At 34.4% G+C, this 12,500-nt stretch overlaps 2 protein-coding genes across 2 annotated transcripts in view; both read left to right on the plus strand.

The window, feature by feature from the left end:
* Window positions 1–3,267, plus strand: part of LOC122134381 (cadherin-related family member 1-like) — an 8,864-nt gene extending 5,597 nt beyond the window's left edge. The window contains exon 11 of the mRNA XM_042734868.1: window positions 2,973–3,267. Coding sequence (XP_042590802.1) covers window positions 2,973–3,267 — 295 coding nt within the window. The remainder of the gene's footprint in view (window positions 1–2,972) is intronic.
* The window catches only part of LOC109110086 (sphingomyelin synthase-related protein 1-like), an 11,361-nt gene continuing 247 nt past the window's right edge, over window positions 1,387–12,500 (plus strand). Inside the window, exons 1-7 of the mRNA XM_042734829.1 lie at window positions 1,387–1,555; window positions 6,492–6,805; window positions 8,050–8,317; window positions 9,333–9,428; window positions 9,908–10,025; window positions 11,177–11,327; window positions 11,935–12,500. The exon at window positions 11,935–12,500 is cut by the window's right edge and continues 247 nt beyond it. Of these exons, the coding sequence (XP_042590763.1) occupies window positions 6,505–6,805; window positions 8,050–8,317; window positions 9,333–9,428; window positions 9,908–10,025; window positions 11,177–11,327; window positions 11,935–12,239 (1,239 nt within the window). The 5' untranslated portion in view covers window positions 1,387–1,555; window positions 6,492–6,504 and the 3' untranslated portion in view covers window positions 12,240–12,500. The remainder of the gene's footprint in view (window positions 1,556–6,491; window positions 6,806–8,049; window positions 8,318–9,332; window positions 9,429–9,907; window positions 10,026–11,176; window positions 11,328–11,934) is intronic.

Here is a 12,500-nt window from a genome sequence, read left to right on the forward strand (position 1 = left end):
TCTATATATATATATTATATATATCTATATTATATATAATATATACACACACACACCACACACACACACACACATATATATACTTTTACTTGATGTACTAAAATAACTAATATTAATATAAAATAAAATATAAAATTAAAAATATAATATAAAAATAAAAACTGTTAAAACATGAATAAACTATATAATTATATAATATAATACATTAAAAAATATTTACATAATGTGTGTGTGTACTGTGTATATTTATTATGTATATATAAATACAAACACATGCATGTATATATTTAAGAAAAATATGTTATGTTTATATATTAAATATATTTATATATAATATAAAATATAATAATATAAATATATAAATGTATACACATGTAAATATTTTCAAAATATATACTGAATGTGTGAGTATTTATATATACATAATAAATAAACAGTACACACACATATATTATGTAAATATATTAATCGTTTGACAGCACTCATATTTTTCCATTTTCATTTTGATTTTAATTTGTTTTAGTAATCGTGTTGTGTTTTTGCCATTTTATTAGTTATTGATTTTTAAATGTCTATACAGTTTATTTTTTTATCTAAACATAAAAAACAAAAACTACTAAAAATGACAAACACAACAACATTATTATTAAATTGCAATATAAAAATATAACAATAAAATATTAATAAAATATAAATTCATAGCTCAACACTGATGTATAGGTTGAATTCATTTTAATTTCAGTATGTTTTAGTTATTTTAGTTCACGAAATGAAAATGAGAAATGTTTTATTTGTGTTTCTTCAGTTAATGTTTATTTTATTTCAAGTAATGAAAGTGGTTTTAGTTTTAGTTATAACTCTGTGACTCACATATCACCCAGGAAAAGGTTGGGCCAGACTTCATCCACATGATTTCCGCTCCTCTTCCCTCCAAACAGTATTTTCTCCAGTTCTTTAACGGAGGGGGTTTCACAGCTATCATCCATTAGAAAGACTCATCACGGATCTCTGTGTATGATACGACCACAAACACAACCTCCACATCTACTGATCTCATCTCATATCTGCTGCTGGCCAGTGTGAGCGGACACATTTATCTGAAGTGACAGGAGCAGCTGCGGCTGGTCTTCTAAAATTATCATTTAGTGATGCACTAGTGTTCAGAGCACAATCCCCTTAAGCATCATAACAGAACACTAACCACATTTAGACTTTAAGTGCTTTAAAGGAATAATTACAGCTGATTAAACAAATTAAAGCTGTGCAGCTGACTAAACAGGTTGAGAAGCCATGACTTCAAACATTAAAGCCATGAGAAGCCCAGCAGCGCCGGACGCTGTAGTTCCATCGCTGGCCAGCGGATGTCGCTGCGCGCTCGGCAGCGGAAGTGACCTCATCTGCAGTATTTACATACTGAAACACACTTCCACGCAGCTGTCAGATCGACTTGTGCTCCTGTCTCTGTGTCAGGGCGCGATGATTTACCACAAACGTCCCGACAGAGTGACATTTAGGAGATTTATCGCGATTCGGACCGAAGAATCTGATGTGTAACGTAAGTGACGCGCGGCGGGCTAACCGCTAGCATGCTAACACACTTTGTAGCATCTGAAATATCATAATAATACCACAGCGATCAATTATAACTGGCGTGTGAATCCATTTACAGCTTTTAATTTTCATTTTTTTATTGTTGTGATAGGTTTATGAGTGGGATTATTCTCGTAGTGTCTTTATTCAAAGACGTTTGCAGATTTAAAGTGGCACACTTAGCGCTTTTCAATATTTTGTCTCGTTTACCGCGTCATTTAATAATTTAAGTCAGCTCCAGATATCAAAAAACAGTTGTTAAACCTAGTTAATCTAACCTAGTTAAACAACATTTTGTGTGAAATGCTTTCTAAGCAGACAGCTCACTAGGTTTTGAGACAGATTCAGTGTTATTCTGACAGGTTGGTGCTCTGTGTCCTTTTTCTTATCTGTAAGCTTGTCTGTATCGGGTATTGATTAAAGTCCTTAGTGTAACGAGCTGAGAGACATAATTATACCTAAGGGTACTTCACGAACAGGCTCAGATTACTTTACTGTTGTATTCTTGTGTCTGATAACACGGCCTTATTAAGCGCTGCTGCGGGAGGGCGTGGTTAGAGGTGGGCGTGGCCACTTGTTAGTTTGCCAGCGTTGGGCGTGGCTTCGATTTTGATAATGTTGATGTGCAAAAGTACATATTTAAAAAAAATCAAGTTTGAGTGAATGACTAGCAGACTAATTAGTCTTAACTGGAATGATTGTTTATAATTAGACCTTTATCAGTTATAATCCACCATCGAATAATAAATAAATAAAACATAATTGTTACTTTTCGTCTCACACGTTACACTTTTATTCAGAATTGCGAGATGTAAACTTAGAACTGTGACTGTTTTGCTCACAATTCTAAATTTATATTTTATATTATTTTATGTTTCCCCCACAGAATGACAAATAAAACAGTTACTTGCAACTTTATATCTAACAATTTAGACTTTTGTTTTCAGAATTTCGGTGTTTGGTTTATATTGTATATTGAAATTATTAATTGTTAAGTGATAAATTCTGAATTCTTTTTTTTTTTGATTATGATTTTATTTTATATGTCGCAATTGAGTTGAGCTTGTATCTCACAGTTCAGTTTTTATTTATTTTTTCAGAAATGCGTGAAAAAATTTAGGATTTTTGGAAAAATTTTTGGATATAAAGTGTCGGTTTTATTTTTTTTGTGCTTTTTTTTTCTGGAGCCATACAAACTATATGATCTACTTTTATGGTATACTTTTCTCAGTTCCTTTCCGATTTTGAGTAAAATGAGTACTAAGTACATTTATTCTGATGGGATTGAAAATAATGCAACTTGAATGTGAAACGAGATGAATTTGTTTGATAAAATAACACCAGTGACAACTGCAATAGTGCGGTCACTGTCTTTGTTTCAGTGAAGGTCATTTTCTGACATTTAAATATGATGTTTACTTACTTATTTGTTTAAACTATGCAAAGTCTGATGCAAACGTGCACAAGTTCAGATGTGATTTCACATGCATCTCTGTGTGGCATGTGCCTAAAGCTGTATTTCAGCTTCTTTTTTGGGGAGAAAAAGACTATGAAGTCAGTGTCATAAGACTGAGGACACATGGTGATGCAGAGCTGTTAGACGGTCGGTCAGCACGTGTCCTGCTGAGCGTGCAGCTGTGCTTTACTGATGTGTCAGTGGATCTGTGGCTGTTTTAATCAGGAAAAGAGGATGTTTCCTCACATCTTACACTGATGCGACCTGTTTCTGTTCCTGTGGTGTGTTAAAATGAAACGTTATACCGGGTGGGAAGTGTGCTTGTGCCTTCTGAAAGCTCGTGTAAGCGTGGCTGTGTTTCTAAGCCTTACAGATCTGTTGTTTCGGAGTTAACGGACGTCCAGAGGGAAAAGACAGACACGCTGAGTGTTTTCTGAGAGCTAATGAACCGAGGTTCAGAACAGAACAAGATGCATTCAGACCTGCTTGTTGAACTCTTTCTATGCCAGCGGTTCTTGACCTTTTTGTCTCCTTTTGTCCATAACAATAATTAAAGGCTGACGGTCATAGTTTCTGACCATTAAGTTCCAGGATTCCAGAAGTTTAAGAGCCGGATGTTTTTCTGGATTCTTTTTAAATAATGAATTTGCATAACTTTTCAAGTCATCCATGATTTACTGGGTAAACGTGTACAGATATTTTTACTTGCTATTTCTACCTGAAAAAAAAAAAAAAAAAAAAAAAAAAAAAAAAAAAAAATAATAATATATATATATATATATATATATATATATATATATATATATAGTACATTGACATAACAAGAATTGCCCTAAACACTGTAAAAAAAAACTGTGTATTTAATAAGTCACTTTTTTTTTGTTAATATTATTTCACTTTTATTAACTATTTAAAATAATTAACCAATTACAACTTTATTTTTTAAGTTATATGAGATTCAGCTCTTTTTTTTTTAAGTAAATTTAATGCAATTTAAGTTTAAATGATGTGTACAGCCAATTTAAGTACTCAAAAAAATTATGTCAACATGTGAATTTTCTTTTTACAGTGTTGTCATTTTAAAATATATAAATTAACATGACTGTACAGGTCTCGAAATCACGGTTAAAATTAAACTACCACATACAGTATATGGGTCAAAGACGAAAAAGGGTTTAAGCATAAAAAAGATAAGTGTAATACTGCTTTAAATTATTGTTGTTTTTCCCCCCAAAAATTAAAAAGTTTTCTGTTTAATTAAATTGCAATTTTGTTTTTGTTTTTCTAAACAAAAAATAAATATCATACATTTTTCCCTGATTTACAGAAGACACCCACTAAAATGTCATTCAGTGTAACAGTCTTGTCAGGCATATTTACACCAAAAATCAATTTATGACATGTTAAAAGACTAATTACTTTCACCCTAAATACTAATTAGTTGTAATTTTACATTTTCAAATTAGCCACTATCCTAGGTTTTGCCCATTGGTCAGTAAGAATTTTTTACTCATTTAAAACTCAATAAAATGTAATATGCTCCCTTATTCTTTTATATATTTTAATATGCACACGTCAGAATAAGCATGTTGTTTGAATTTTTATATAAATATTGTGTTACACTGAATGGCAATGGAACATTATTTCAACCAAATTTTTAAACTAAGTTCTCCAAAAACTTATTTGAAACCTTAAAAGTAGACATTTACTTTAATGTTTTAATTTAATGTGCTTTCTATGGACATTAAATCACTTTTGTAAATTTCTTTTGATGCGGACATCTTAACGTCTTTGACCCATATCCAAGTTTTCCTAAGACTGTAGGATTAATAGTTCCTCAAACGCAAAACGGGTCTTAAGGGGTTGAATTAAAATAAGAAACATCATAGTTATTTTAGCTTATTTTAATGCTTTTTTGTCTTATTTTAAATCATTTTCTTGAGAGCCCCTTATGTTTGAGAATCAGTGCTTGCATTTTAACTATGTCCTAATTAGAAATATATGATCAAAGATTGCATATGTGAATATGTAAAAAAAAATTCAACTCAGCATAAGCTAACAAAATGAATGAAATTACTTGTTTTTGGCCGAACGAGCTTCAGACGTCATGTCAGTAAAATGACCTGATCCTAATAAACAGCATGGAACATATGAAGAAATCATGCAAAAAATGAGTTTCAGTGCTGGCAGGGGCAATAATTAAGACTTCAAGTATTCAGCTGTGTGTTGCAATTTATTCTCAAAGCAATTTCATCCACAGCATCAACTTTTTCAAATTTGGCATTTTTCATCGTTTTCGCAACACAGTTCATTGGGAGCAGGCAGTTTTTCACGTCTAAAAAATACCGCATACTCAGACTGATCCTTAATGAATGAGTTGGTTAGTGGCCAGATACTCAAAGCTCAAGCCAGGAAGCAAAGCTGGGGTTCAGTGCTTCAAATCTGTAGTAGTGCACAGTCATGAGATCCTGTGAATGTGGCCTGTTTTCCTCCAGTATCAAGCATACGTGCTAGTTTACATCTGGATGTGATGTGCAACTCAGAAGTGGTGCAAGGATGAAGAATAGCTCATTATATGTTATTATTATTTGCATATACACTGCCAGTCAAAAGTTTTAACAGTAAGATTTTTAATGCTCACCAAGCCTGCATTTATTTGATTCAAAATACAGCAAAAGTAGAAATAATGTGAAATATTTTTACGATTTAAAATAACTGTTTTCTATGTGAATATCTGTTAAACTGTAATTTATTTCTGTGATGCGCAGCTGTATTTTCAGCATCATTGCTCCAGTCTTCAGTGTCACATGATCCTTCAGAAATTATGAAAATATGCTGATTTGCTGCTCTTTTTTTATTATTATTATTATGTTGAAAACGGCTGAGTATAAATTTTTCGGGTTTCTTTGATGAATAGAAAGTCCAGAAAAACAGCTTTTATCCGAAATAGATATCTTTTGGAACATTATAAACGTCTTTATCACCAATTTAAAGCATCCTTGTTAAATAAAAGTATTAATTTCTATAATTTCACCCCCGCCCCCCATGTTACAAAAACTTTTTTTTTTATTTCAGATTAATGCTGATCTTTGGATCTTTCCATTCAGCAAAGAATCCTGAAATAATCCTTGATTATAATATTTAAAAATATATTTCTTTAGCAGCAGATCATCATATTTTCATGATTTCTGAAGATCATGTGACACTGAAGACTGGAGTAATGATGCTGAAAATACAGCTGCACATCACAGAAATAAATTACAGTTTAATATACAGTATAGCCTATTAAAATAGTACAAATATTTCACAGTATTATTGCTTTTGCTGTATTCTGGATCAAATAAATGCAGGCTCGGTGAGCAGAAGAGACTTGATTAAAAATCTTACTGTGTATGACACAGAGGCTGTTCCTGCTGGCTTCTTAGTTTGGTGTTTCTGTCTTCAGTTCCTGTGAGAGGATGCGCGAGCGAGAGATGGCCGGTAACGTCCGGCACTGGACCCCGAAGCACGTGGGCCGCTGGCTGCGTGAAGAGGGCTTCTGTGATTACGTGGACCTGCTGTGTAACAAACACCGTCTGGACGGAACCAGCCTGCTGACGCTGAGCGAGTACGACCTGCGCTCTCCTCCGCTGGAGCTCAAGGTCCTTGGAGACATTAAACGGCTGATGGTTTCTCTCAGGAAGCTGCAGAAGCAGAACGCAGACGTTTTAGAGGAGCTCGGTCTGTCCTACGACGGACACTCGCCTCAGAACAGCACAGGTGCTCTTTCTCTTCCTGTTTTTGTAATTTAAGTGAAGGTCATTTCCTGTCATTTAAGTGTCTTAGTTGCTATTTACCTACTTATTTGTTAATCTGTTTTTAGACGGCATTTACAGAAGATAGGATGACTTTAAGTGGACTTCCAAGCGCTTTACTAAACACACAGCTGAAGTACAGCACCATTATTTAACCATTAGTGCTAAAAACATGTCAAACTCCATAAAAGACACCAAAGATCCTATAAAGGCAAAAAAGCAGTCCATATTATTAATGCACTATATATGTCTTCTGAAGCTGTATAAGAACAAAAACTGTTCATTCTCAGTTTGAGTAAAATAAGTAGTCAATAAATTTATTCCAGTGGGACTGAAGAAAATATTGTTCATTGTTAGCAACTTTAGCTGTTTCTGAATGTAAAGCAAGAGGAATTTGGTTGATAAAATAACAAAAGCATTCAGCTTTATTTCATTCAAGGCCATTTTTCTTTAAACGTCTTGTTCTCGGTTTACTTAATTATTTCAAATATGTGACCCTGGACCACAAAACCAGTCATAATGGTAATTATTTTAAAAATTGAGATTTTGATTAAATAAGCTTTCCATTGTTGTGTGGTTTGTTAGGAGGACAATATTTGGCTGAGATACAACTATTTGAAAATCTGGAATCTGAGGGTGCAAAAAAATCAAAAATGTAAAAATTTGTCCAAATGAAGTTCTTAGCAATGCATATTATTTATCAGAAATTAAGTTTTGATATATTTACAGTAGGAAATGTACAAAATATCTTCATGGAACATGATCTTTACTTAATATCCTAATGATTTTTGGCATAAAAGAAAAATCGATAATTTTAACCCATACCACGTTTGGTAACACTTTACAGTACTTCTATAGCATTTATCGATCTTAGTTAATGTTAATTTCAACATTTACTAATGCATTATTAAAATCAAAAGCTGTGCTTGTTAACATTATTAAATGCACTGTGTACTAAAATGTGCAACAACATGTATTTTCATTAACTCGCATTAACAAAGATTAATAAATACTGTAACAGATGCATTGCTCATTGTTAGTTCATGTTAGTTAATGCATGAACTAATGTTAACAAATGACACCTTATTGTAAAGTGTTACCCAATGTTTTTTTTTGGCTATTGCTACAAATACTTAAGACTGGTTTTGTGGTGCAGGGTCACATATGCAATGTAATGCAGATGTAGTGTGTGTGTTTGGTGTGGTTCAGGTGGAGTGGACTGGCTGTGTAACGGTGAATCTGCGCGGGACTGCGACGCCGTGTTGGACACGTTGAGCAGCGATCAGTATCATCAGTACAACAACGGCAAATACAAGCAGCAGCCGCGGAGGCTGGACCCTGAGTACTGGAAGACCATCATCAGCTCCGTCTACGTGGTCTTCGTCTTCGGCTTCACGTCCTTCGTCATGGTGATCGTCCACGAGCGCGTGCCAGACATGAGAACGTACCCGCCGCTGCCAGACATCTTCCTGGACAGGTGAGTCGATCGAAAAATACAGTAAAAACTGGAAAATTGTGAAATATTTTTACTATTTAATATAGCTGCTTTCTATTTGAATATCTGTTAAAGTGAAATTTATTTCTGTGATCAAAGCTGAAATTTCACCATCGTTTCTCCAGCGTCACATGATCCTTCAGAAGAAGCATTTGCAAATTATTATCAATGTTGAACACAGTTGTGCTGCACAATATTTTTGCGGAAGCCGTGATGCATTTAATTTTTCAGGATTCACAGATGAACATAAAGTTCAGAAGAACAGCATTTATTTGAAAAAGAAATCTTTTGTAACATTATACGTAAATGTCTGGCACTTCTAATGAATTTAATGCATTCTTGATGAATGAAAGTATTAAGACATTATAGGAATATTTCTAATGCAAAGTGTGTTCTGAAAGGCAGGGAATATAATTATTTGGCTTTCTTGAATCTCTAAATGCATTACAGAAAACATGGTCTTGATAAAACCTAGTTATACTTGCCTGTTTTCTCCAATATTGTCGTGCAGTTCTGCTTCACATGACTAGCGCTGTTTTTATTACTTGCATAAGACTCAAAGCTGTATTTCCTGAAAGAATCATAATCCAATTTGCACCACTGTTCTCTGTGATCAGCTCACGAGGCTTCTGGGAGATGCGGCCCAGATCAGTCACCTACAGTTTCCAGTTTACATTTCCATTAGGATTCTGCTTTAATTCGGTTTTAATGCTTCATGCGTTAGACTTCACCTTAGACTCATTTGACTCGATTTCTTTTTTCGCTTGCCGATGATTGAGGTTTCTGATGGTGAGCTGTACCCATTAGAGGTTTGCAGTTGATGATAATTTTCTCCCATCATGCACCACAGGACGTGGTTAGAGTCCACAGCTGAAGATGAGCACGAAAACATCATAAAATAACAGCATAAATCACCATCTGTTTGGAGGAGGATTATGTTTTTTCTCGCTCTGTCTCTCTCTTTATGACCTTTCGCCTGCTTCTCTTCTCCCTCCAGTGTACCCAGAATCCCCTGGGCGTTTGCGATGGCTGAGGCCTGTGGCGTGATCCTGTGTTCTGTGTGGCTGCTAGTTCTGCTGCTTCATAAACACAGGTAACAAACATATGCACAAATTTATAATATATGCATGCATATATACACAATATATGCTTACAAAATATATGCATGCATGCATATATTTTTTTAAAGCTGTTGCATGTAATTTATTGCATGAAAATACTAAATTCATGCATAAAAACAAGACACCGAAATGGGACATCTCATACAGGATTAATTATAAATAATTGATTTGTCTCTTTTGGTATAAAAATCACTTAGTGTGTGTTTTTTCTTTTCCATTTCCAACAGTAGTGCAATTAAAGTTATTTCAGAGGTTATATTTCAGTGAGAGATTATGAAGACTCCTGTAGAATAATATGCAGCAATGAAACATGCACAATATTGGCAGGAATGTGTGTTGAGATGATTAGGTTTGGACACCGACAGCAGCAGCATCTCTTCATCTGACGCTCACAGAGAGAAAGGTCAGTCCATCAGAGAGGCTTTTATCCCTGACGCTGTGTTTCTGTCAGGTCCATCCTGTTGAGGCGCTTGTGTAGTCTCATGGGGACGGTCTTCATGCTGCGCTGCATCACTATGTTTGTGACGTCTCTCTCTGTCCCGGGTCAACACCTGCAGTGCACTGGGAAGGTGCGGACATCATCTCACACACACACACACACACACACACACACACACACACACACACACACACTGATCCATAACCCAGTAAACTACATGAAGACTGTTCTGAAAGATTAGCTGGATAATGATTGCATTACATTCATCCTTCATGAAGAAGCAGATCCCAGAAGCGTTTTCCTTCTCCAGTGAACGTTCCTATGCCTCATCACAATTATAGTTGGTCCTAAAATATTTACTTAGATTCCCTTTGAATATTTACTTCGAATATTAGGTATTAATAAAAATAATATTAATGTTTTAATCATCTAACAACACATTTGCATGTTCATAGTTTGCTGATGTCACTTAATTGTCACTTGACATACAGGTAAACAAATAATATCAGATAATCTTTTTATAATTGTTAATGGTTTTAACTGAAAGATTATTTATTTTAATTTTTAGATATCTCTTTTTTGAATTAATTATTAGCTTTAAAAAACTCATGGGCACACTGCAATAATCTGGCATAGATTTTTTTTTTTGCATTATGATTATTATGATTATTATTATTATTTTGTCCTCATACATTTTCTGAATTTTCTTTTTTGAATGAGAGTAAAAGTAAATATTGTACTAAAATGATTTTTATTTAAAATGGCTTAAATTTAAAGCATGTGTATATATAACATATTTATTGCAAAAATAATTTTTTTGCATTATGAAATATTATTATTATTATTATTATTACATAATTCTAAATGTTCTCTCCAATTTTAAAATGGCTTAAATTAATATCTATCTATCTATCTATCTATCTATCTATCTATCTATCAAAAAACAGTATTGAAATAATTTTTATTTTAAACTGCTTTAATTAAAACCAAAACAACCATAAATGTCATAATGTTTATTATTTAACACTTTCATTTAGATTTTTTTTTTTTCCTTGTGATTTTTAAAATAAAATATGACCTGGACAAAATGTGAAAAATGTTGAATACACATATTGTTCATCATTCATACCTAAAATTGTTGATAAAAGACTGTTTGTCTTATTTGTGTGCTGTGTATTTTTATTCTTATTTGACTTATCACATTATTAACTGCAATCTCTAATGAAACTGAAGTCATTTTTCACACTAAGCCGTCTCTCTCTGTATTTCTGTCCGTGTCAGATATACGGTGACATGTGGGCGAAGCTGCAGCGTGCCGTGGCCATATGGAGCGGTTTTGGCATGACGCTGACCGGAGTGCAGACGTGTGGAGATTACATGTTCAGCGGACACACCGTCGTCCTCACCATGCTCAACTTCTTCGTCACTGAGTGTAAGCAGACACACAATAGCAAATAGTTACAAATTAAATTGGAATATTGCATAAAACATTTGGCATCTGGGTACATTTCGGCTATTATGAAAAAAAAAAAAATGTGCAGGGGGTAACTAAACCACATCAGGTTCAGTTCATATGTGACCCTGGACCACAAAACCAGTCATGAGGGTCAATTATTCAAAATTGAGATTTATGCATCACCTGAAAACTGAATAAATAATCTCTCCATTGATGTATGGTTTGTTTGGAGGACAATATTTGTCTGAGATACAACTATTTGAAAATCTGGAATCTGAGGGAGCAAAAAAATCTAAATATTGAGAAAATCAAATGAAGTTCTTAGCAATGCATATCACTAATCAAACATTAAGTTTTGATATATTTACAGTAGGATATTTACAAAATATGTTCACGGAACATGATCTTTACTTAATATCCTAATGATTTTTGGCATAAAAGAAAAATCTATAATTTTGACCCATACAATGTATTTTTGGCTGTTGCTACAAATATACCCCAGAGACATAAGACTGCTTTTGTGCTGCAGGGTCACATATATCTGACTGCTTGTATTTATTGAGATCCTCCTCTCCATCCGCAGACACGCCGCGGAGCTGGAACTTCATCCACACGCTCTCCTGGGTCCTCAACCTGTTCGGCATCTTCTTCATCCTGGCAGCACACGAGCACTACTCCATCGACGTCTTCATCGCCTTCTACATCACCACCAGACTCTTCCTGTACTACCACACGCTGGCCAACACTCGCGCCTACCAGCAGAGCCGCCGCGCACGCATCTGGTTCCCCATGTTCTCCTTCTTCGAGTGCAACGTTAACGGACCTGTTCCTAACGAGTACTGCTGGCCGTTCGCTCGCCCCGCCTTCCTCAGACGCCTCATCGGCTGAGTCCCGACAGACGCTGCTGATTCTTGAGATGCCGTGATGTAGAGGAGGCTCCTCTCGATCAGACGCGGACAGTAGTGAAGGATTTTCACTCCGCTTTAAAAGTACTTTTCAAGTGTCTGTACTTTATCTGATTGTTTTTCTTTAGAATACTTTACTTCACAGCATTGCAAAGCATAATGCACTACTCTTTTCATATTAAATATCATTTAATACTTAATTACATTACAAGTCTATTACTTTCTTAATATTACTCAAGTAAAA

The sequence above is a fragment of the Cyprinus carpio genome, chromosome B12 (genome assembly GCF_018340385.1).
Source record: "Cyprinus carpio isolate SPL01 chromosome B12, ASM1834038v1, whole genome shotgun sequence".
In the NCBI taxonomy this organism is placed as follows: Eukaryota; Metazoa; Chordata; class Actinopteri; order Cypriniformes; family Cyprinidae; genus Cyprinus; species Cyprinus carpio.